The 25,479-nt window shown below is 42.6% G+C and overlaps 1 protein-coding gene across 2 annotated transcripts; it reads right to left on the minus strand.

Moving 5' to 3' along the window:
• Window positions 1–1,953: 1,953 nt before the first annotated feature.
• Window positions 1,954–24,763, minus strand: ids (iduronate 2-sulfatase). Of its 2 annotated transcripts, XM_043705167.2 has the most exons (9): window positions 24,590–24,762; window positions 18,393–18,529; window positions 17,549–17,726; window positions 13,665–13,753; window positions 9,405–9,605; window positions 7,426–7,596; window positions 6,282–6,408; window positions 4,396–4,569; window positions 1,954–2,748 (listed from the first exon to the last, which is right to left on the minus strand). In XM_043705167.2, the coding sequence occupies exons 1-9, from the start codon at window positions 24,729–24,731 to the stop codon at window positions 2,285–2,287; spliced, it is 1,683 nt and encodes a 560-aa protein (XP_043561102.2). In that variant the 5' UTR covers window positions 24,732–24,762; the 3' UTR covers window positions 1,954–2,284. The 2 variants fall into 2 exon arrangements, with proteins under 2 accessions (XP_043561102.2, XP_043561103.2); XM_043705168.2 differs by lacking the exon at window positions 18,393–18,529 and having other exon boundaries at window positions 24,590–24,763.
• Between the last annotated feature and the right edge of the window lie 716 nt (window positions 24,764–25,479).

A 25,479-nucleotide genomic window follows, 5' to 3' on the forward strand; every position in this document is an offset into this window, starting at 1 on the left:
AATTTGTTTCTCAATTTTCCTCTCACTATTAGAGGGTCTATAATACAATCCCAATAAGGTGATCATCCCTTTCTTATTTCTCAGTTCTACCCAAATAACTTCCCTAGATGTATTTTCAGGAATATCCTCCCTCAACACAGCTGTAATGCTATCCCATAACAAAAATGTCACTCCCCCTCCCCTCTTGCCTCCCTTTCTATCCTTCTTGTAGCATTTGTATTTTGGAACATTAAGCTGCCAGTCTTGCCCATCCCTGGGCCATGTTTCTGAAATTGCTATGATATCCCAGTCCCATGTTCCTAACCATGCCCTGAGTTCACCTGCCTTCCCTGTTAGGCCCCTTGCATTGAAATAAATACAATTTAATGTATTAGTCCTACCTTGTCCTTGCCTGCCCTGACTGTTTGACTCACTTCTTTTCTCAACTGTACCAGCCTCAGATTGATCTCTTTCCTCACTATCTCCCTGGGTGTCAATCCCTCTCCTCCACCCTACTAGTTTAAATCCTCCCGAGCAGCTCTAGCAAATCTCCCTGCCAGTATATTAGTTCCCTTCAAATTTAAGTGCAATCCATCCTTCTTGTACAGGTCACTTCTACCCCAAAAGAGATTCTAATGATCCAAAAATGTGAATCCTTCTCCCATACACCAGCTCCTCAGCCATGCATTCATCTGCTCAATCCTCCTATTCCTGCCCTCACTAGCTCGTATCACTGGGAGCAATCCAGATATTACTACTCTTGAGGACCTCCTTTTTAAATTCCTGCCTAACTCTCTGTAATCTCCCTTCAGAATCTCAACCTTTTCCCTTCTTATGTCGTTGGTTCCAAAGTGGACAATGACCTCTTGCTGGCTCCTCTCCCCCGTGAGAACATTCTGCACCCTCTCTGAGACACCCTTGATCCTGGCACCAGGGAAGCAACACACCATTCTGATTTTTCGCTGCTGGCCACAGAAACATCTGTCTGTACCTCAGACTAGAGAGTCCCCTAACATAATTGATCTCTGGGAACCCAATGTACCCCTCATTGCATTAGAGCCAGTCTCATTCTCAGAAACTTGGCTGTTTGTGCTATGTTCCCCTGTGAATCGATCACCCCTTACATTTTTCAAAACAGCATACTTGTTTGAAATGGGGAAAGCCACAGAAGACTCCTGCACTGCCTGCCTACCTCTCTTACCTTTCCTGGAGTTAACCCATCTATGTGGCTATATCTGATACTTTCCCCCTTCCTATAACTGCCATCCATCACACACTGTTGCTGTTGCAAATTCTTCTTTGCCTCCAACTATCTCTCCAATTGATCCATTCGATCTGACAGGATTCGCAAACAACAGCATTTATGGCAGATATAATCCACAGTAACCCGTAAACTCTCCTTAAACTCCCATGTCTGACAAGAAGCGCATATCACTCCACTAAAGGCCATTTTTGCTCCTTCACAATCTACAGACCCAGAAAATAATACCGTCTTATTCCTCTACAAAACACTGTCCCAGGTCAAATTAATAGTTATCACTTTTATTTTGAGTTTAATCAACAGACATATCTCAAAAATGATATAATCATGAAAGAATCCACTATACTCACTACTGCAGACTTTCTGTAGGCCAAACTTAAAACAATTCACTTACCTGTTTCTGTGCTGTGACTTCATCCAAACAGTTCCTCCAAATTCAGTTGTGAATTTCACTGTTTGTTCATTTTCCCAAATGCACTCTGATGTCAAACAGCAAAGGCAGTAATTGTGCAGGTTCTCTCTCTCCTGCGCTGTCCTCACCATGTGCTTCCTTTGTCTGCTCTTCTCCCTTTTAAAACTGCTGTTGTTTTGACTTTTTTTTTCCAAAGTTCCAAATCAATGCAACAGCATATAAAAACAGTAATTGCTGCTTCTGCAATTCGGGGAAATTCCCTCAAAACCTAAAATACCTCAAAAAAGGAGCAGCTATTAGAGCCTGTTGAACACTTTTTCTTTATTTTCTTTATTTTTCTGCCTTTATATTCAATGTTTTGGGTTTTTTTTCTGTGTTTTAAGATGGCACCACAGAGTGACAACACTGTCCAAAATTGTAAAAAAAAACACGTGATAATAAATAAATCAAGGGCATAAAATGATGGCTGCAAACATTAGCTAATTAAAAGTAGTACTATATGCCAACTGTTTCTTTATTAAAATAAAGTATAGCAGGCAAAAAAACAAACATGGCAGCTCTAAGGTCTAGGTAAGTCATTCTCGATAAAAATATAATACAAAATCATGTGTGGAGAAAATAAATGGAAATTCTCATTTCTTAAGCAAAGCAGAAAGTTTCTGCACCACTTCAGCAAATGCAATGTTGTTGTACAAGTTGTTATCCTCTCCTGGGTCTGTTTTATGTAGATAGAGCTCTCCAGCATGAATGGCACTAAAATTGGCACTGAAAGTGGATGCATTATAACCAACCCACTCTGTGTATCTGTACCCATCACAACGGATAGAGTATCCCATGATGTGAATGTCCTTCAGCAAAGGGAGGTCAGAGTTCATCTGTGGTTTGTCCGCTGGCCGGGGATACTGGCTGTAGACAAACAGTTGCCGGTTCCGACTTGAGGCATTGGGGATTAAATAATAAGCCACACTATTCCCCTCGGTACACAGATCCACATGAAAGGAAGATGGTGGGCACACTGGAGGCTGAGGTAGTTTGAGGATTTCACAGAGTGTTGGGAAGAGGTCCATTAATTCCACATTGACATCCCTCATCAACCCTGTAAGAAAATTTAAACCCTTGATGATTCTACTTTGTAAAGAAAACCGAACGGAACTGAGTAATGGGGACGTAGGACAACATCACTTCTGACCAGACATCAGCAATCTTTTCCACGTGGGGATAAAGTGGTTTGTTGCATCACAAGTGTCAAAATAAAAGACATAAGAATGTAAGAACTAGGGGCAGGAGTAGGCCATCTGATCCGTTAAGCCTGTTCCACCATTCAATAAGATCATCACTTACTCCATTCCCCATGTGAGTCACTGCCTCAGCTCAACTATTCACCATCTCAGAATCCAACCTGACATCAAGGTGAGCTTCAGATCCAATTTCTACCACAATATTCGGTAAAAGCAATGACTGCAGATGCTGGAACCAGAGTCTAGATTAGAATGGTGCTGGAAAAGCACAGCAGTTCAGGCAGATATCTCTCCACCCTTCAGGCTCTTTGCCTGTGTTCCTGATGAAGGGTTTTTGCCCGAAACGTCGATTTTCCTGCTCCTCGGATGCTGCCTGACCTGCTGTGCTTTTCCAGCACCATTCCAATCTACCACAATATTCCTCTATAGTTCACCACAGCTCCCTCAAAGGCATCTGCCATAGCCACACTTGCTATCACCTGAAATGACAAGTGTTGCAGACACTGTGAAATCTCCTAAACAAAAGCCAAAAGAACTGCGGGTGCTGTAAAACAGAAATCAAAATAGAAATTAAAAGAAAAGCTCAGCAGGTCTAGCAGCGTCTGTGGAGAGAAATCAGAGTTAACGTTTCAGGTCAAGTGACCCTTTCTCAGAACTTTCTCTGCAGTCCAGCAATTTCTATCTTTGTTTCTGTGACATCTCCTGCAAGTCACACAGCATTCGTGACTTGGAGCTAAATCACCACTCTGTCACTGGGATTGGGGTCAACAGCCAGGAACTCCCTTCCTAACAGCACTGGGAGCATACTGGATTATCTTGAATATAAGTCAATCCAAGTATGTTAAGATATGAGACAAAACTACTTTTTGTCAGATGTGAAATGTAATGAAAAAGTACATGGTGAGATATAATGTGGTGAGAGATTTATTTTATTCTTCCAAGGGATGTGGGGCATTGCTGGTATTTGTTACCCGCTCCTAATCGCCCTTGCACAGCTTGCCCATCTTGTCCACTTCAGAGGGTAGTGAAGGGTCAATCATGTATACAAGGATCTGCAGTCATGAATAAGGGTGTTAGCAAACCAGATGGACATTTATGATAATCAGCAATAATGTACAGTCACAATTAAACTAGCTTTATTTTTAATTCCAGATTTGACTGAATTCAAATTTCACCATCTGCATGGTTGAATGGGAAACCATGTTCCCAGACCAACTGTAATTATGATATTATTGCCACACCATCTGCTCCCCTATAGACATGAAGTTTATCGGTTTATAGCTTTTTGCATAGCATTACATTCTCTTACTTAATTCCAGAATGTTGATCTTGTTGCTTATATTCTCTGGCAAAGTACATTTGAAAACTGCATGCGAGAATACATTGGGGACAGCAACATCACTCCAGAACAAGCAACAAGTTCTACCTTCTGCAAGATAGCACCTTCAGACATAACCTTCACATTCTCAGACATACTGCCTTTTATAGTGGATGCTACAACCTACCTGGAGGCAGACTCCTGACTTTGTCAGTGAAGGAGTTAATAAAAGGAAACATCCTTTGACCTGGATGGGGAAAAGCCGCAGTCTTTCCTGGGACGTAAAACATCAAAGGGACTCGGGTGGCTACGTCAAAATTGCTGTACTTAGCCCATTCACCATGTTCCCCTAGTGACCAACCTAAAATCAAACAAAACAGTGGGTCTAAATAAATTCCATGCTAGAAAGCTGAAAGAAAATCAAATGTGTAATCTCATCAGGAATATCAAGTTTAGAAATCAACATCAAGTTCCCCATTCCACTCATGCACTCACTTTGAGGTTCCTTGGAGTAATGATCTACTTAACAGCAACAATGATGAATGTGGAATTATAGTTAAACACCACGTTTTTAAATTAATTCCCCAAATATTGGGCATTTATTGCCCTCCACTAGTCATCCATGAGAAAGTCAGAAGTCACATGACACCAGGTTACAGTCCAAAAGGTTTATTTGAAAACACAAGCTTGACTGAAGTGCTTCCCTTCACTTCACCTGACAAAGGCGCAGTGCTTTGAAAGCTTGTGATTTCAAATAAACCCGTTGGACTATAAACCGGGGAGCTGAGAGATAAATGGGAGGGAGGTGGTGCTGGGGGAAGGTGGCTAGGAATGTGATAGGTAGATGAAGATGAAGATAGGTAGTGGAAAGGTGGTAGGTTAGAGAGGAGGGTGGAGTGGATAGGTGGGAAGGAAGATGGACAGGTCAAGCGGGCAGAGCCGAGTTGGAGGCTTCAGACTGGGATAAGGTATAAGGTGGGGGGGGGGGAAGGAAAATGAGGAAACCGTGAAATCCCTATTGATCCCATGTGGTTGCAGGATCCCAATGCAGAAGATGAGGCATTCTTCCTGCAGACTTCAGGTGGTTAGGGTTTGGCAATGGAAGAGGCCCAAGACCTGCATGGAGTGGGAGAGGGAGTTAAAGTGTTTGGCCACGGAGCAGTGGGGTTGGTTGGTGCTTTTGAAGGGAGGTTAGTGAGTGAATGGGAATACAATGAGCTTAGGCAGGAAGGTGAGAGCAGATTTCCTTTTGTAAAGGATCAGAATGAACTATTTGAGTTCTTAGAACAATCTGATAGCTCGATTGTAGCATTTGGTACATTATGCTAATAACTTCTGTTTCAGGTAGCAATTTTATCTCGTTCATAATGAAGCCAGCTGCACGATGATTAAAGATGGTGAGTTATGCCTCTGCAAATTACTGTATGATATTGTACTACTGTCAAGGTGCCAAATAAAGTACATTCATTCCTGCAATCACCACCATCTACACTAGTGTTTGTCAAACTATTTGTCTGATCTGCCTGTTCTGACATGGGGTGGCATGCTGGCTCAGTGGTTAGTACTGCTGCCTCACAGCGCCAAGGACCTGGGTTCAATTCCAGCCTGGGGTGACTTTCTCCCTGTGTCTACGTGCATGGGTTTCCTCCCACAGTCCAAAAACAAATGCACATTTTAGTGAGATTGTCCTTGGTAAATCGCCCATAGTGTGCAGGATAAGTAGATTAGCCATGCAAATTACAGGGTTATAGGGATGGGGTTGAGTCTGGGTGGAATGCTCTGATGGTTGGTATGGATTCAATGGTCAAATGGCCTGCTTCCGCATGTAGGGATTCCATGATTCTGTTCTATTAACAGGTTTAACAGTGCTCGTTATAGCAGCGACTAAGCAAGTCATGGCCAGTCTGTGTACAGCACAGAGTTCAGGTGAATCTGGAAATACTGCTAACATCTAAGATCACTCTTTGCCAATAAGTACATGAATAAAATGATCAGCTTCTCCTCAGAACAGTCAAACAGCTGATGAGTATCATCAAAAACCATTAGCTAACTAGACACAAATCTCGAGCTCACCGTGGTCAGCAGTGAAGATAACGATTGTGTTATTGGCCAGTTCCTGCTCATCCAGTGCATTCAGCAGTTGACCCACTTGAGTGTCCATGTAGGAGACTGCAGCGAAATAACTCTGGCGAATCAACACCTGAGAGAGAGAGGAAGGATACAAATCTCACAGCCTTATGATCCACTGCCACCAAGATTGCCGTCTCCCCTTCCCTCTGCCAGTGCAATGGAAGTATCCCCTGACATGAGGGCCACCCAAACACAGCAACATAGACCAGTGAAGGGATTAGACCAAACAACCTCCTTCTGAGTTGTGCAATTCTTCAAAATTCTTATCAAACATTCATACACAAGACATACCAAAAACTGAGACAAACAATATCCTGAACGTTGAGATGCAAGGCGTACTGGGGTGGGATGGTGGCTCAGTCGTTAGCACTGCTGCCTCATAGCACCAGGGACCCAGGTCGGATTCCAGGCTCAGGCGACTGTCTGTGTGGAGGTTATACATTCTCCTTATGTCTGCCTGAGTTTCCTCCGGGTGCTCTGATTTCCTCCCACAGTCCAAAGATGTGCAGGGTAGATGGATTGGCCATGCTAGATTGCCCAGAATGTGCGGGTGAGGTGGATTAACCATGTGAAATGCAGGGTTAAAGATAGGGTGGGTATGTGGGTCTGGGTGGGGTACTCTCTCTCTCTCGAGAGAGAGAGAGAGAGAGAGAGAGTCGGTGTGGACTCAATGGGCCAAATAGCCCGCGTTCACACTGTAGGGATTCTGTGCTTGACTTGAGACCCTGATTCTGTATAGTAAAAATTGAGACACAAGAAATATTAAACATGATTTTCATGTCTGCAGACTTTGGCAAGGTCTAAAAATTAGTTCCATCTCCAGACCTAGAATATTAACAAAAAGCTGCCACCGTCCAGACTTGTCCGAACCAAGAATTGGAGTGGTCAAGACAGACAGAAGGAGGACAGTATTTCATATTATATTTCCAAATCCCTACTGCAACTCGTGAGTACATCATCACTATGCCAGTCAAAAATTCCAGTAGCTACAAATCCATTTTGCTGACTGTGTGCAAAGAAAGCTGTGCTTAGCATCTGCTATTTTCATTAAATAAATGCTTCCTTTAAGAGCTGATTAAACACATACTTGAAAGTCATCAGGAATGGGTCCATATGGAAAACTTAAATTGAGAGCCATCACATCATCTCTTTTTCTCAGATCAGTCCACGGATTATATGCCACTGGGGGTAGTTTCGGTGGGATTTTGGGATCAGGTGCCAGGGGTATTTTATCACGTGGATACAATTTCAAAAATTCCTGAACAGAAGAGAATCACGAGTTTAGATTTCTGCCAAAATATCCTGACAAAAAAATGCAATCTTCAAGCCTTTTAAAAATGCAAACCGTTTCTTGAGCACTCACCTATAATATAGAAACAGAAAGTGCTGGAGAAAGATCTGGCATTATTGTGGAAACACAAACAGAGATAATGATTCAAGCTCAGGATGTTTCTTCTTCACTCTTTGAACTGACCTCAAGTCAATACAGCTTTTTTGAACACACTTACAACTGAGACCATTAGATGGTGGCTATCTCACGGAAGGTTGAGCACATTCATTTTCCCTCACGTGTAAATCTCGACCAAGGGGGCACAGTTTCAAAATCCAGAGTCTTCCATTTAAGACAGAGAAAAAGAGGAATTTCTGTCCTCAGAAGGTCATTCATCTTTGGAATTCTCACTCTCAGACAGCTGAGCCATTGAATAAATCCAAGGCTGACTTATACAGATGTCTGATTGATAAGCGAGACAAGACTTATGAGGGAACAGGAAAGTAAAGGGACTTCAAGCCAGATCAGATCAGCTTTGATTTAATCGATTGGTAAAGCTGGCTTGAGGAGCTGAATGGCCCTATTTCTTGAGGTCTTATGATGTCTCGAATATATGAAGAGAGGCTTAATAGGTTAGATTTGTTTTCATTAGCAAAAAAGGCAATTGAGGTGGACCTGATTGAGGTCTACAAAATCATGAAGGGTATAGACAGAGTAGATCCAGATAAGCTTTTTGCCAGGATGAAGGATTCAATAACGAGAGATCACGCTTTCAAAGTGAGAGGTGAAACGTTTAAGGGGGAGTGCACATGGGAAGTACTTTACACAGAGGGTGGTAGGTACCTGGAATGCGTTGCCAGCAGAGGTGGTAGAGGCAGGCACAGTAAATTCATTTAAGGTGCATCTGGACAGATGCATGAGTAGCTGGGGAACATAGGGATACAGATGCTTAGGAAATGAGCGACAGGTTTTGACAGTGGATTTGGATCTGTTCAGGCCTGGAGGGCCGAAGGGCCTGTTCCTGGGCTATAAATGATCTTTGTTCTTCTTTGTTCTTTATATATAATTTACTAGCAGCGGGATCAGAACTGGGTCAGATGACTCCACATTTTACATGTGTGACACATTTGAGCACTAGCCTGGGCAAAAGCAGCCCCATAGCTAAATGGCCAGCACCCGCCAACAGTGCCACACTTATTGTTCCACATCAGTTTACTGTCTACAGAAACAATATAGAATGAGAGAACATAACGCTAAAAGAAGACAAATTCACACAAAATTAGCGTAAGGCTGAAGTCACATAATTTGTTTGGAAAAAGGTTTACAGTAATTGAAACAGCCAACCATTTTCACTTGCACAAAGTCTAGGTTGATATTTCAATTCATGGCCGATGGAGTGCTGCATTGTCAGAGAAAAGGGGTAAAACTGAGGCCAGCCTGATTCCGCAGCTGCGGTGGAATTCTCTCCAGCATCCTGTCAAGTGTTCACTAAAACAGATTATCTTATTATTAAATTTGCTGTGTGTAACTTTGGTTCTGTGTTTCCTCCATTACATCAGTACTAAATGCCATCAGTACCTTGTTGGCTGTAACGTGCTTTGGGAGGGCTGAAGTCATAAAAGATCAGTTCCTCTTTACCAGTAGGATCATTAAGTCTGAGTTATGTTAAAGACATGAGCTAGATACATTTTATGCAGCAATCTCTGCTGTATTTGTGTGGTGCTAAGCCTGTGCACAGACACAGATAGAGATGACAAACATTTCCCAAACATTGTGACAGATTATGGAATTGTTACCTGGGGATACTTCAGTGGAATGTGTGGTTTATGGTAACCGACAGCCAGAAGGAAAGGGTTTTCTGTGCCTTTCAACTTTTTCAACAACCGGATTGCCTCTTCGGTGCTCTGTATATCAGGCAGCGTGTGTTCTGGCATTTCCTCCACATCCACTGGGCAAACTAAATTTGCATGTTTTTGACCATCTGGCCCTTTGCAAACCTATCTGAAGGAAACACACACAGTTAACCAAGTTCACTTCATGTCCCACATTCATCTTTTCAATGGTCTGTCACTGTACTAAAGTCACCAAAACCTTGCCAGATCACAGGACTGCGCTGTCATTAGAGAGAGGCGATGGTGCTGGTTTAACCTGACGGTCACCACACACCTCAGGCAGAGGGACGTGTTGAGAAGGAGAATTCTTCATGGTAAGCTCAGCCGATACAGGAACTGAACCCATGCTGTTAGCATCGCACTGTACTGCAGCCAGCTGAGCCAACCACCCCTTTAGTACAATATATGTCATTTGCAGAGCGTCCAGTGTTGAACTTCCAGTGCGATGTTTGTTTGTATAATAAATGAATCACACCATGGTTAGTTGTACTGAATTCTTCAGTAGAACCTGGATATGGACAAAGTCCCTAGCCTTTAGTGTTAGTTAAATGTGTTACAGCTCCATTCATTCCTATTAAATGTTTGGTGATACTTGAAGGCAGCCAGATACACGCACACACATACACACATTCCCTAGACAAGGGAAGCAATGGACAGAACAGTTAACCCCCAAAAGCAGGAAAACAAACCTCATCTATCTCACACTGATGAAATTATTCAGGCTGACTAAACACTGGGCATTACAATCAGATGAGGAAGAGGCGACACAGTCATTGCTCTGAAACAAGGACAGTGCTACCCAAATCTGTTTCCGCCTCTTGGGATTCTAGCTTAGACCCTTGAAGGAATACTAAGAGCACTCAATGAATGTAAGACATTAGAAAGCTCAGAGGAAGAGAGAGATCTTGGAGTGCATGCCCACCCCAAGGTGGCAGGACAGATTAATAGGAGTAAGTGAGTACTGCAGATGCTGAGATCAGAGTAGAGAGTGTGGTGCTGGAAAAGCACAGCAGGTCTGGCAGCACCCGAGGAGCAGGACAATCGACATTTGGACATAAGCCCTTCATCAGGTAGCAGGAGAGATTAATAGGACATGTAAAAAGGCACAAAGGACACTTGCCTTTATCAGTTGAGACATAGAAAGAGCGAGAAGGTTACACTGGAGCTGTATAGGACCTTGGTAAGGCCACAGCTGGAGCACTGTGTGCAATTCTGGTCACTGAACTATAGGAAGGATGTGATTGATGTAGATTTTCTGTAGCTTTTGAGGTACAGATTTGATGGGCCAAACAGACTCATCTGTACTATCTGATCCTATGATTTGTCAGCATTCTGCTGTAACAGAACTAAGCTCAGACTTCCTCAGTTAGGGAGTAGTAGGAATATTGTCAGAGTCAGGGATGTGGTGTGACTTAGAGGTGCTGGCTATTCCCATGTATCTGCTGCACACTTCCTCCAGGTGGCAGAGGTCACAGGTTTGGAAGCCTTGATTAATATTGATTCAAATGCTGGATGCTGGATGACTAAAGAAATTGAGGGTTTGGTTAAGAAAAAGAAGGAAGCATATGTAAGGTATAGACAGGATAGATCGAGTGAATCCTTAGAAGAGTAGAAAGGAAGTAGGAGTATATTTAAGAGGGAAATTAGGAAGGCAAAAAGGGGACATGAGATAGCTTTGGCAAATACAATTAAGGAGAAACCAAAGGGTTTTTACAAATATTTTAAGGACAAAAGGGTAACTAGGGAGAGAATAGGGTCCCTCAATGATCAGCAAGGCGGCCTTTGTGTGGAGCCACAGAAAATGCTAAATGAATATTTTGCATCAATATTTACTGTGGAAAAGGATATGGAAGATATAGACTGTAGGGAAATAGATGGTGACATCTTGCAAAATGTTCAGATTACAGAGGAGGAAGTGCTGGATGTAGTGAAACGGTTAAAGGTGGATAAATCCCCAGGACCTGATCAGGTGTACACGAGAACCCTGTGGGAAGCTAGAGAAGTGATTGCTGGGCCTCTTGCTGAGATATTTGTATCATCGATAGTCACAGGTGAGGTGATGGAAGACTGGAGGTTGGCTAGTGTGGTGCCACTGTTTAAGAAGGATGGTAAAGACAAGCCAGGGAACTATAGACCGGTGAGCCTGACCTCAGTGGTGGGCAAGTTGTTGGAGGGAATCCTGAGGGACAGGATGTACATGTATTTGGAAAGGCAAGGACTGATTAGGGATAGTCAACATGGCTTTGTGCGTGGGAAATCATGTCTCACAAACTTGATTGAGTTTTTTAAAGAAGTAACAAAGATGATTGATGAGGGCAGAGCAGTAGATGTGATCTATATGGACTTCAGTAAGGCGTTTGACAAGGTTCCCCATGGGAGACTCATTAGCAAGGTTAGATCTCATGGAATAAAGGGAGAACTAGCCATTTGGATACAGAACTGGCTCAAAGGTAGAAGACAGAGGATAGTGGTGGAGGGATGGTTTTCAGACTGGAGGCCTGTGACCAGTGGAGTGCCACAAAGATCGGTGCTGGGTCCACTACTTTTTGTCATTTACATACATGATTTGGATGCGAACATAAGAGGTACAGTTAGTAAGTTTGCAGATGACACCAAAATTCAGATAAATGCAAGGTGCTGCATTTTGGGAAAGCAAATCTTAGCAGGACTTATACACTTAATGGTATGGTCCGAGGGAGTGTTGCTGAACAAAGAGACCTTGGAATGCAGGTTCTTAGCTCCTTAAAAGTGGAGTTGCAGGTAGATAGGATAGTGAAGAACGCATTTGGTATGCTTTCCTTTATTGGTCAGAGTATTGAGTACAGGAGTTGGGAGGTCATGTTGTGGCTGTACAGGACATTGGTTAGGCCACTGTTGGAATATTGTGTGCAATTCTGGTCTCATTTCTATCAGAAAGATGTTGTGAAACTTGAAAGGGTTCAGAAAAGACTTAGAAGGATGTTGCCAGGGTTGGAGGATTTGAGCTATCAGGAGAGGCTGAACAGGCTGGGGCTGTTTTCCCTGGAGCATCAGAGGCTGAGGGGTGACCTTATGGAGGTTTACAAAATTATGAGGGTCATGGATAGGGTAAATAGGCAAACTCTTTTCCCTGGGGTCGGGGAGTCCAGAACTAGAGGGCATAGGTTTAGGGTGAGAGGGGAAAGATATAAAAGAGACCTAAGGGGCAGCTTTTTCACACAGAGGGTGGTACATGTATAGAATGAGCTACCAGAGGATGAGGTGGAGGCTGTTACAAATGCAACATTTAAGAGGCATTTGGATGGAAGGGTTTGGAGGGATTTGGGCAAGTGCTGGCAGGTGGGACTAGATTGGGTTGGGATATCTGGTCGGTATGGACAGGTTGGACCGAAAGGTCTGTTTCCATGCTGTACATCTCTATGATTTTATAAATTCATACTTACTGTGCTAGTGTGCAGGGTAGAAAGGATAATAAATAGGGCAAATGATATGTTGGTATTTATTGCAAAAGGCATGGAGTACAAAAGTAGGGAAGTGCTGTTGTAATTGTAGATAGCATTGGTGAGTCTACCTCTGGAGTACTGCGCACAGTTTGGTCCCCTTACTTGAGGAACAATACAACCACACTGGAAGTTGTTCATCAAATTAATTCCAGAGAAGAAAAGTTTGTCTTATGAAGACAGATTGAGCAGTGTATGCCTATACTCACCAGAGTTTGATTGAGTGTTTTAAGATGCTAAAGAGGATTGACAAAGTAAACGCAGAGAGGATGTTTCATTTTGTGGGGCAATCTAGGACAAGAGGTTATAGTTTTAGGCCAAGGGCTAGTGCATTTAAAATAGAGATGAAAAGGAATTACTTTGTTCAAAGGGTTGTGAAACTGGGGAATTCACTACCCGAGAGTGTGTTGGATGTCAAGACACTGAGTAAATGTAAGGAGGAGGGAGATAGATTTTTAATTAGTAACGGGTTGAAGGGTTATGGGGATTTGGCACAGCCCTGCATAGGTTGCAGCTGAGATGAGCTCAGCAATCATAAGTTTGAATGGAGGAGCAATCACGATGAGCTGAATGGCCTATTCCTGCTCCTAATTCTTATGCTCTTACATTCACAATGATTAACTCAATACCCCAAGTACAATATAATCAATCATATCAGCCATTCAAAGCAACATTTAAGCTTTACCTTAGCGTTTTTATATTTCTCTGTTGAAGGATGAAATGGAGGAATGGACCAGCTATAAGGATAATCATCAGTATGATTGGACACGATCCCTGAAAGGTGAGGGGAATTTTCATTAAGTGTAAACGCTGTGGTTCATATTAACTACTGAACGGAAACATAGCAAAGGCACAAACATTCAACAGAGAAAAATAAGTCAGATGATCTTATTTTATGATGTTATGCGTTAAAGAAAGATCAAAGCTTCAGTTGCTTCAATCTCCTATTTTAAATTAGTTAGCACATTAAGACAGCAGAAATTATGAAGATTGCTACTGCATAGAACTTACAGCAGAACAACAGTAATTCTGCTCCATAAACCTCTTTGTACCACATCTTCATCTAACTCGATCAGTGAAACCTTCTTGTTCAGATGTCAAGCCCTCACTATGTTTTATCTATTCCCCTCTCTTTTTTTTGTGGAACTGTGATTCAAGTTTAAGAGTTGAACTTTGAACAGCTGCGTGTTTTAATAGAGAAGAAACAAAATGTGGATATTTGCTTTTGGGAACTGGCCTGAAAGATAGTACAACATAATTACTGATCTAAAGAACACTATAGATGGCTCAGCAAGCAATTGCTACTATGCTCAGATCTAAAAGCGAGTTGCACATAGAGTTGGTCAATCAAGGGAACACTGGAGCTAACCCGGTAATCACAGAGAATATTCATTAAAAAGAAGTAAAAAAAAAGAGCAAACTGATTCTGACTGGGTTTTGGCAGATGTAGAGTAATTTTGGAATCTTAAGGACTAGTTTCTTTTAACTCTCTGGTTTTCTGTCCAGTAGTTGAATTGTTGAATGTTCTGAGAAATGAATCCCAGTCTGTAAGGAATTAGTAAATATTTCTGGAAGTCTACTGATATTGTTCACATTCACCGCTGACTTTGAAATTATAAATACAGTTCTATATAATGAACAACTCATTATCCAAGAACTGCATGAAGGTTTGGAATCCATATTTTGAAATTCTTTAATTGATCTGGCAAATTACAATTCTTTTAAATTTATCCTTTAACTGTGTTTGTCTGTATGTGAGTGGGCTTGTGATCAAAGAAAATTGGGTTTAAACCATATATATTAAATTACTCTGTTACTTAACACTATCTTACTAAGATTACAGGATTAATATTAAAATATTATGTTTTGTTTAAGTTGTAAAGTTGGTGCCTAAGATCTATTATTCACAAAGTCTGATTAGAAACAATTGGGCAATTTTGAGAGTTTTTAAATATTTCAATTTCACTATGTTGCAAATCCAGGCTGATTTTGTTTGACTTGCTATCCTTCTGTCATAACACAATTAATTTGTATTTATACAAGCACTTGTTGAATAAGCCAAATTATCACAAATCCCAAGTCTCCTTCAGATATAAGAATTGTAGGCTGTGGTCAGCAGAAGGAAAAGATGAAAGATTTGCCTTTAAAAGTATCTTTCACGAGTCTAGGATATCTTGAAGCACTTTACAGCTAGCCCAGTACTTGTGAAGTACAAGTTACTGTTGTAATGCAGGAAGCACGGTGGTTAATCTGTGAATAATTAACTCCCACAAACACCAATATGATGATGATCATAGCATCTGTTTATGTGATGCTGATTGAGGGATACAATGCTCAAACACTGTGGATAATTCTTTGATAGAGTGCAGCAGGATTTCCCCCGAGAAAGCAGAATTAATGTTTTCAACTATAGAAGCTAAAATTCAATCATAATCTTTTGGGCCAGGCTAGAAACCCTTCAGTGTGGAAGCAGGCCGTTCAGTCCACACCAACCCTCCAAAGAGCATCCTATCCAGACCCAGCACCACCCTGCAATTCCCATGGCTAACTCACCTAGTCTGCACATCCTTAGACACTGTGGGCAGTTTAGGATGGCCAATCCACCTGAAACTGCATAGCCTTTGGATAGTCGGAGAAAGCCCATGCAGACAGACAGTCACCCGAGGGTGGAATCGAACCTGCTTCCCTAGTGCTGTGAAGCAGCAGTGTTAACCACTGAGCCACAGTATGACAGTGCACTGATGTCACCTATAAAGAGACAGTGAGGTCTGCAGATGCTGGAGATCAGAGTTGAGATTGCATTGCTGGAAAAGCACAGCAGGTTAGGCAGCATTTGAGGAGCAGGAGAATCAACATTTCAGGCTGGAGCCCTTCGTCAGATTCCTGATGACAGGCTTTGGCCCGAAACGTCAAATTTCCTGCTCCTCGGATGCTGCCTGACTTGATGTCACCTATAACTCAAGAGGAGAGGAAAGCACAAAGTGATGATAGATGGAGAAACAAAGAGATAGGCTGCTCTCGTTACATTCCAGCACCCTGTCAGTGATACAGAACGCCATTCTGAAAGACATACTTGAAAAATGTGGTGCTGGAAAAACACAGCAGGCCAGGCAGCATCCAAGGAGCAGGAGAATCGACGTTTCGGGCATAAACCCTTCTTCAGGAATGAAGAATCCTGCTCCTTGGATGCTGCCTGGCCTGCTGTGTTTTTCCAGCACCACATTTTTCAACTCTGGTACTCCAGCATCTGCAGTCCTCACTTTCTCCTGAAAGACATACTTGTCTTGTTGACCTCCAGCATTCTGATTCCGAGGTAAGACAGTTACATACTGAGCTACAGTTGACCACCATTCATCTGACTGAGAAAATAAAGGAAGCCTGTTCCTTATTTTAATTTTATGATGCAAACATGTTAATTAAGATATAAGAAATAGGAACAGAGGAGACTTTGTACCCCCTCCAGCTTGCTCTGCCCTCCAATATGATCATGACTGCTCTTGGGCGTCAACTCCAATTTCCGACCCACTCCTGAGAACCATGACACCCTGATGGACCAAATATCTGTCTATCTGAAACTAAAGCAGAAATTGCTGGAGAAACTCAAGCGCAGAGTTGGGAGAGCAGAGTTAATGTTTCAAATTTACTGACCCTCCTTCAGAACCGATATGAGCGAGGAAAAGCTTGGTATAAATGTTGAAGATGGGGTAGGGGAAGGGGTTGGACTACATGATAGATGGAGACGGAGCCCAGAGAGAGAGAAAACATAGGTTTGGCAGACACTGGAGTGGATAAAGGTCACCCTGAGAGAATCAATAGCTGCCAATGGGGACCAATAGTAGCAGATAATGTGTTAGTTGAGGTAGCAGCCCCGGTGATGACAAGGCCTGGTGTGTGGGAGTTGGGAAAGGACATGGCAGAAGGTGCATAGGCGGTAAAATTATTAAACTCAACACTGAATCCAGAAGGTTGCAGAATCCCAAGCGGAAAATGAGATGCTGTTCTTCCAGCTTGCACTGAGCTTTGCTGAGGCACCACAGCAAGCCTGAGAGAGAGATGTTGGCCAGGGAATAAGGTGTGTTGAAGTGGCAGGCAACTGGAAGCTCAGGGTCATTTTTGCAGACTGAACGTAGGTGTTTGCAAAGCTGTCGCCCAGTCTGCGTTTCATTTCCTGAATGTAGCGGAGACTACTTTGTGAGCAGTGAATGCACGAGATTAGATTGAGCGGAGTGCAGATAAAGCGCTGCTTCATCTGGAAGGTATGTGTGGGGCGTTGAATGGTGAGGAAGGAGGAAGTAAAAAGACAGGTGTTACACTTTCAGCGGTTATGAGGGAAGATGGCACGGGGATATGAGGAGGTGCGAGGAGCAGAGGTGGAGTGAATCAAGATGTGCCGGAGGCAACGGTCCCTGCGGAATGCTGACAAGGGAGCAGAAGGGAACGTATGTCTGATGGTGGCATCCCGTTAAAGATATTTAACAAGTCAATGGAGTTTAGCCAATTCTTGACTGACTGGTGGTTGACAGGTTGGCATTCTCCGGGTCTAACACTGAGCAAAAGCTGAGATCTTACCTGGATGAAAGACTTTTCCCACTGACAAGGTCAAGTAGCCATGCATCTTCAAATATTGAGGAAGTGTGGTGTAGTTCCCAGCTTGAACTCTCCAATAGGAACTGTGATCAAAAAGTCGAGTGGTGTCAGGTCTACGACTCGTTAAAAATGATGTCCTGCTGGGCCCACACAATGCTTGCTGCGAACCATTGTAAGCAAAGAGTCATTTGACATTCCAAAATCTAACAACAAAATTGTATACAAAATTTCTCCAAAGCGAAAAGGTGTTAAATTACAAGTTTCAGTGGCTTGATCAGACTAGCTAAGAGAAGGGCCATTTCTTTCATATTACGGAATATAAATAAACAAACAAAGAACTGCAGATGCTGGAAATCTGATACAGAAAAAGAAGTTGCTGGAGAAACTCAGCAGATCTGGCAGCATTTGTAGAGTGAAAACGGTGTTAATGTTTCGGTCCAGCTCTGAAGAAGGGTCAATGGACTTAAAATATTAACTCGGCTTCCTCTCCACAGATGCTGCCAGACTTGCTGAGTTTCTCCAGCAATTTCTGTTTTTGCTACTGAATATAATTACATAATTTATAGATTATGCCAGCAAAATGCCAACACAAGCTACAGAAATGGATCTTTAAACACAGGAACTGTTCAACTTAAGTAACCAAGAACTATGAATGCTAGAAATCTGAAATGAAACAGAAATTTCTGGAGAAACTCAGCCAGTTTGGCAGCAGCTGTGGAGAGAAAGTTGAGTTAATATTTTGAGTTCAGTGATCTTTCTTCAGATGCTGCCAGAATGGTTGAATTTTCCTTGCAATTTCCATTTACGTTTCAACGACTCAACTTACTTGGGCGAATGCATTTTTGAAAACAATACTCTTGGAGGCAAGTTGATCGATGTTTGGTGACTTCACTATCGGGTCACCATAACATCCCAGACTGGTGCGCAGATCATCAGCAATAATAAAGAGCACATTCATCTTCCCTGATTGCAAAATAAAATTCGGCATTAGCAATCTAATATCACTTGGTTTCGTTATGCACATCTAACAATTCTAATCAAAAACCTCAAGCAACAATTTTAAGGATCTTTTTGAACAATATAATAACAAATGCAATGGAATGCAGTAATGTATGCTGATGACACACAAACAGATGGGAAAGTAAGTTGTGAAGAGTACATAAGGAGAACATAGAACATTACAGCACAGTACAGGCCCTTCGGCCCTCGATGTTGCACCGATCTGTCATACCAATCTGAAGCCCATCTAACCTACACTATTCCATATACTTGTCCAATGACGACTTAAATGTACTTAAAGTTGGCAAATCTACTACCATTGCAGGCAAAGCATTCCATACCCTTACTTATCTCTGAGTAAAGAAGCTACCTCTGACATCTGTCCTATATCTATCACTCCTCAATTTAAAGCTATGCCCCCTCGTGCTCGCCGTCACAGTTTGCTGGTTGAACAGTGAGGGTGTTGGACACATTAGTTTAAAACTAATCTATGCCATTTTGTATTTGCCTGCAGTCTGTGACATCCGTCATAGTCCAAAATGTGCATTCTACCTGTGGGACAGCTCTTCTCCCTGTCCAATAATTTTAATAATGTTTTATGAACATGTAAATTGTCAAATAAAGAATTCAAATATATTACAAACACAAATTACTCAGGGCTACAAAGGGATGTAGATAGGTTAAGTGGACAACGATCTGACAAATAAAGTATAATTGAAAAAATTAGAAACTGCCCATTTTGGTAAAAAAAATGAAAGAGAATGAAATAATCTAAATGGCAAGGTTTTGCAGAACTCTGGAATGCATAGGGACCTGGATGTCCTTGTTTGAGAATCACAAAAGGTTAGTATGCAAGTACTGTACAAGTAATTAGAAAGTTAGCAGAATGTGATCACTTATTGCATGTGGAATTGAATCCAAAAGTATGGAGGCTATGCTTCAGTTATACAGGGCATTAATAAGACCACATCTGGATTACAGTGTACAGTGTGGCTCTCCTCTTTCCTAAGGAAGGAGAAAGCTTACGAGACTAATACCTTGAACAGGTGCATTGTCTTACAAAGAAAAGTCAGGGTGGCTAGGCTTGCTGGATTCTAAAAGATTGAGTCGAGGGTGGGGTGCTGGAAAAGCACAACGGGTCAGGCAGCATCAGAGGAGCAGGAGAATCGATGTTTCGGACAAGAGCCTTACATCCTCATTCTTGATGACGGGCTCTTGCCCGAAACGTCAATTCTCCTGCTCCTCGGGCAAAAGCCCTTCATCAAGAATGAAGATGTAAGGCTCTTGCCCAAACATCAATTCTCCTGCTCCTCTGATACTGCCTGACCTGCTGTGCTTTTCCAGTACCACACGCTCGACTCTGATCTCCAGCATCTGCAGTCCTCACTTTCTCTATAAGAGTAAGAGCCAACTTGATTGAAGCAGAAATGTTCCTGAGAGATCATGACAGGGTAGATTCGAAGACGATGTTTTCTCTTAAAGGGAGGAGTTAAAACTAGGGAGTCATTGCTGCTCGTCGGATGCTGCCTGAATTGCTGTGCTCTTCCAGCACCACTGATCCAGAGTCATTGTTTCAGACAGAGGAAAGGACAATTACTTTACACATAGAAGTCACTGAGTCTTGGAAGTCTCATCCGCAAAAGGCAGTGGTAGCAGAGTTTTTGAGTATTTATACGGTAAAGGTTATCTGAGGTAGGCAGGAATGTGGAGTAAGCAAACCAGCCATAATTTTAGATTAGATTACTTACAGTGTGGAAACAGGCCCTTCGGCCCAACAAGTCCACACCGACCCTCCGAAGAGCAACCAACCCAGACCCATTCCCCTACATTTACCTCTTCACCTAACACTACGGGCAATTTAGCATGGCCAATTCACCTAACCTGCACATTTTTGGACTGTGGGAGGAAACCAGAGCACCTAGAGGAAACCCACGCAGACACGGGGAGAATGTGCAAACTCCACACAGACAGCTGCCTGAGGCGGGAATTGAACCCGGGTCTCTGGCGCTGTGAGGCTGGAATCGAACCTGGGACCCTTGTGTTGTGAGGCAGCAGCGCTAACCACTGTGCCACCATGCTGCCCACATTAGTGAGTGGTTTAGCAGGCTCGAGGGGCCGAGTGGCTGACTCCAGCTCCTAATTTGTATGCTCACGTGGAACGGGACGAAAATGTTTCTAACTGAGAGTGATTCACCAGCCTATCATTCAGGTTGTAATACGGTCTGTTGTCTTGATACCTTTCTCTCTCAGCAGTACTGTGGGAAAACAATTTCACTTACATTATGTTAATGAAACTTGGCAAACAGTACCCTCACAGATACTTTCAAGATTTCCTTGATAATACAATCTGCAATTTCTTCAGTGAGTTTGTATTGAACCTGGATACCTCTTACAACAATATCCAAATTGCCTCCTGCTACTGGTTGAGAAGTGAACCCATTTAGTCCATGTGATTGGTATTTTAACAGATCAAAGATTGAAACAAAAGAGATTTCTGGGATTTCAAACAATTGGAGTCCTACCCACTACCACCTTCAATGGTTTCAGTTTTAATTTGGAATTAAGCAGCAGGAGCTTAAATCCAAAATAAGCAAAATTATGTTAAAGTGCCTTTTCACAAAGTCACTGCCACAAAAGAATGTCATCCCAACATAACTGTGGGCACAGTTGATAAGAACAAAATTAACAGCAATAGTTTTCTGGAATTATAACAGTGCACAGAGAGACTGTTCAGCCCATTTCAACTGTGCAACTCATCTATTCCTTCCTTACAGTCTTGCCAATAGGTTTTTCTTTCTTAAGAATGACCTCAGTTTTGTACTGATTGTATCCATTTCACTTCAGTTGCTCCCCATGCTATGGAAAAATCATAATGCAACAGGGCCAGAGCACTGGAATGCATTGAATAAGGAAAAATATTGTGTTCATCTCTTCATATGACTTCAGACAGCCAGCATAATGAGAATTAAAGATTGCCTTTATATAATAAAAAGGCTTTAGCTGTGCTGCATAGGAACTGATACAAGACACTAATGTTTGCTGTAGTGTTTCTTACATAGAAATATAGGGAACAGAACTATGAGTAGGCCATTCAGCCCTTTGAGTCTGTTTCACCATTCATTATGATCATGACTGATCATCCAACTCAGTACCCTGTTCCTTCTTTCTCCCCAAAACCTTTGGTTCCGGGCCTCAGAATTATATTAAACTCCTTGAAAACATTCAGTGTTTGGCCTCAACTACTTTCTGGTGCAGAGAATTTCTTCCTTCAAATGAGACCTGTCTCGATTCAAATATCAATCCACTAAACCTTTGTTACACTCCCTCCACAGCCAAAACATCCTTCCTCAGATTGGGAAACTAAAACTGCACAGTATTCTCCAGGTAATAACCGAGACACTCTGGAACATTAATTCTGATTCTCTCTCCACAATGCTGCCAGACCTGCTGTGTTTCTCCAGTATTCTCTGTGTTTGTTTCAGATTTCCAGCATCTGCAGAATTTTCCTTTAACCCCTCATTTTCAAATTGTCTCCCTTCGTTCTGGATTGCCCAACCCGGGCAAACATTTAAATTGCCTCCACCCCGTCCTATCCCTTTGAATATTTTGTAGGCTTCAATGAGATCATCTCTCATTTTTCAAAATTTAAGAAAATACAGGCCTAATTTTACCAATTTCTCTTCACAGGTCAGTCTGACCATCCCAGAATAACTCAGCTGCACTCCCTCTACAGGAATTAATCCTTCCTGAGATAAGGAGACCAAAACTGCATACTGCACTCAAGGTGCGGTCTAATCAAGTCCTACACAATTGAAGTTATGACTTCACTACTTCTGTACTTAAATCCTCTTGCAATAAAGGCTATCATTTCATTAGCCTTCCTAATAACTTGCTGTGTCTCCATGTTGGCCTTCAGTGATTTTCAGCAAGATCAGGGATGTCTTGCTGCAATTGTGCACAGCATTAGTAAGTCCATGCCTGAAGTAATGTGTGCAATTTTGGTCTCCTTATGTGAGAAAGGAATGTTCTGGCTACAGAGGGAGTGCAGTGAAGGTTTACCAGACCAAGTCATAGGATGGCAGGACTGTTGTATGAAGAGAGACTAGATTGGTTAGGATTATATTCATCAAAGTTTCAATGAATGATGGGAGATCTCATAGAAGCCTATAAAACAGGACAAGGCAGTCTAAAATCAGGAGAGATGTTCTCAATGACCTGGGGGTCTTGAACCAGGAGCCACAGTTTAAGTATATAAAGTAAGTCATTTAGGATTCAGATGAGGAAAAATGTCTTCACCCAGAGACTGATATGCTGGGGAATTCTCTGCCACAGAAAGTGGTTGAGGTCAAAACATTGAATGCTTTCAAGAAAGAGTCAGATGCAGTTCTTACGGCAAAAGTGATCAAAGGGTATGGGAGAAAGCAGAAAGCTGGTAACATGTTAGATGATCCGACATGATCAACTTGAATGGCAGAGGAGTCTCAAAGGGCTGAATGACCTATTTCTGATCTTAGTTTCAATGTTTCTAAATTATCCAATCAACACTTTCTTCCCATGCTGCCAAATTGTTGCTCACTCTGAAACTTAGGGTTCTTGCCATTCTGTCCTGACAACTGCAAGTCAGAAAGTTTAAACCATGTGTCTCTTTTCTCAGTGGTTTGAGCCAAACTACCCTGTTAAGAGGGTTATTTGGAGACAGAAGATGCTGATTAAGCTCCCATTTCAGGGTCAAGTGCAAAATATTTTGGCTGACACCCCCAGCACAGTCACAGGGTACTGAGGGAGTGCTGCACTGCCCCAGTTGCTAAATAAGTAATCAAACTAAGGCTCTGTCTGTCCTTGCCAATAGTTGTTAAACACAGTATGGCATTCACTCCAAAACACAGTCAAGCAGAGGGTCAATACCTAACCCTCAACCAACATCACTTTAGAAGAAACAGAGAGCATCTCATCAGTTAAAAGCATTGCCTCTGCCCAGCCCATTTTACAACAGTGATACAATTCAAAATATTTTATTGTCTGAAGAAGGTTTGGGTGCCCATATATTGTATATGTGTGATTTTTAATAAGCCACCTCTCACTCTTCTCCCCACCCCAGTATTGTCAGATGTGTTATCAAACTTGTGGGTGCAGGTTGGTTAGTTCAGTTGGCTGGTCCACATTGGTTATTTTTATTCATTCACAGGATGAGGGCATTGCTGGCTAGACCAGCATTTATTGCCCATCCCTGGACCAGGTAAGATGGTAGTTTCCTCCCCTACAGGGCATTATTGAACCAGATAGGTTTTTCCCATGACAATAGATTCATTCGATTCTTAATTTCAGATTTTTATTGAATTCAAATCCCACCATCTGCTATGGTGAGATTTGAACTCAGTTCCCCAGAACATTACTTGGGTCTCTTGGGTTAACAGTCCAGTGATAATAATGGACCATCTCCCCAAGTAGAGTCACACCATACAGTTTGAGCTCCATTCCTGTACTGGGTGAAGTTACCATGGAAGTTCCTCTTATCACCCTTGCCTGCGCACAGTGACCACCCCCAGGTTAGGGGGTGTCTCTCTGATCAACCCCATGGCCTGGTAGGACTTTATCTTTTATTTGTTAATGACCATATGTGGTATAATGGGTAGCGTTACCCCTCTGGGTCAGAACCTCTGGGTTTGTACCACACACCAGGGTAGGAGTGGTCAGAACCTGGGCAGAGTCTCAGTGGCTGAATCCCTGTCAACACTTCGCTGGTAACCAATCCAATGCAGTTCCATCGCCCAATCTTTGTGAAACAAGGAGCAATGACACAGACAGAACCACCGATCTGCAGACAGCCACACCCTGCCATTAAAACAAATGCCACTTTTTCGCAAATGCTTTCGGGTTCTGCAGAACGGTCACTGGACTCAAAACGTTAACTCCCTCTCCACAGATGCTGCTAAATTTTGTGTGTGTGTGTGAGAGAGAGAGAGACCTTTGATGCCAGGGCAGAGGCTGAAAGAGACCAGACTCAAAAAATACCCTCTCCATTACCTTTCTTCCGCACAAAGTCTGGGGCTGCATTGGGATCGAGCTGCCCATAAGCAGCCCAGCAGGTAAACACCATCAGCACCCCTCCGATTCCCCACTTGCTATTCATCCTGGAAAAAAAGAGCAGGAGGGGCCAGTCCGACATTCAGCCCATTTTGAAAGTGAATTCTCAGCAGCTGAGCACACAGTCCCGCCTCTGACTGCGCTCAGGAAACTGCCTTCTGCTGATGGTTCAACACCCTGTCAGTCACCACGTCAACACCGATACACTGCAGAGTCCCGGAAATGTAAGGAGCCGACTCAATTCATTGCAACAGTAGTTTGCAACATGGCCAGGAAACACAAGCGCTGGGACTGTTTAATCAGTGGGAAAACAGCTGCACAGCGGAAACCTGTCTTGATAGGGTGTCAGTTAGATGTTACACTTTATCAACCAGTTATTCTCCACAGCAGCAAGTTTACAAACAAACAAAAAAGTGCTGGAGAAACTCAGCAGCTCTGGCATCAGAGAGGAAGCAACAGTTAATGTTTTGAGTCGCTGAGTTCCGGCATCAGCAGGTCTTTCTTTTTATCATTGCGATGGGTGGACAGTCCTTCCCTAAGTTTTTTGTTCAATCTTCCATGGGATGTGGGCGTCAGTGCCTCTTCTTATTACCCATAAGGAAGTGGTGAAGAGCTACAGTCCCTGTTAGTGAAAGTCGGCTCGGTATTCTTAGGGAGGGAGTTCTAAGATTTTATTCCAACAACAGTGAGGGCAATATAGAGATATTTTCAAGTTAGGGTAGTTAGGACTGGTGGTGTTTTCCTTGTCAGGAGCTGGAGGTCACATGTTTGGAAATTGCTGTTGAAGGAGGCTTGATGAGTCACTACAATTCCTACAATCTTGGAAGTGG

Source organism: Chiloscyllium plagiosum, unplaced genomic scaffold, assembly GCF_037043375.1.
Source record: "Chiloscyllium plagiosum isolate Xiang-an unplaced genomic scaffold, Cpla_swu_hap1 HiC_scaffold_11, whole genome shotgun sequence".
Classification (NCBI taxonomy): Eukaryota; Metazoa; Chordata; class Chondrichthyes; order Orectolobiformes; family Hemiscylliidae; genus Chiloscyllium; species Chiloscyllium plagiosum.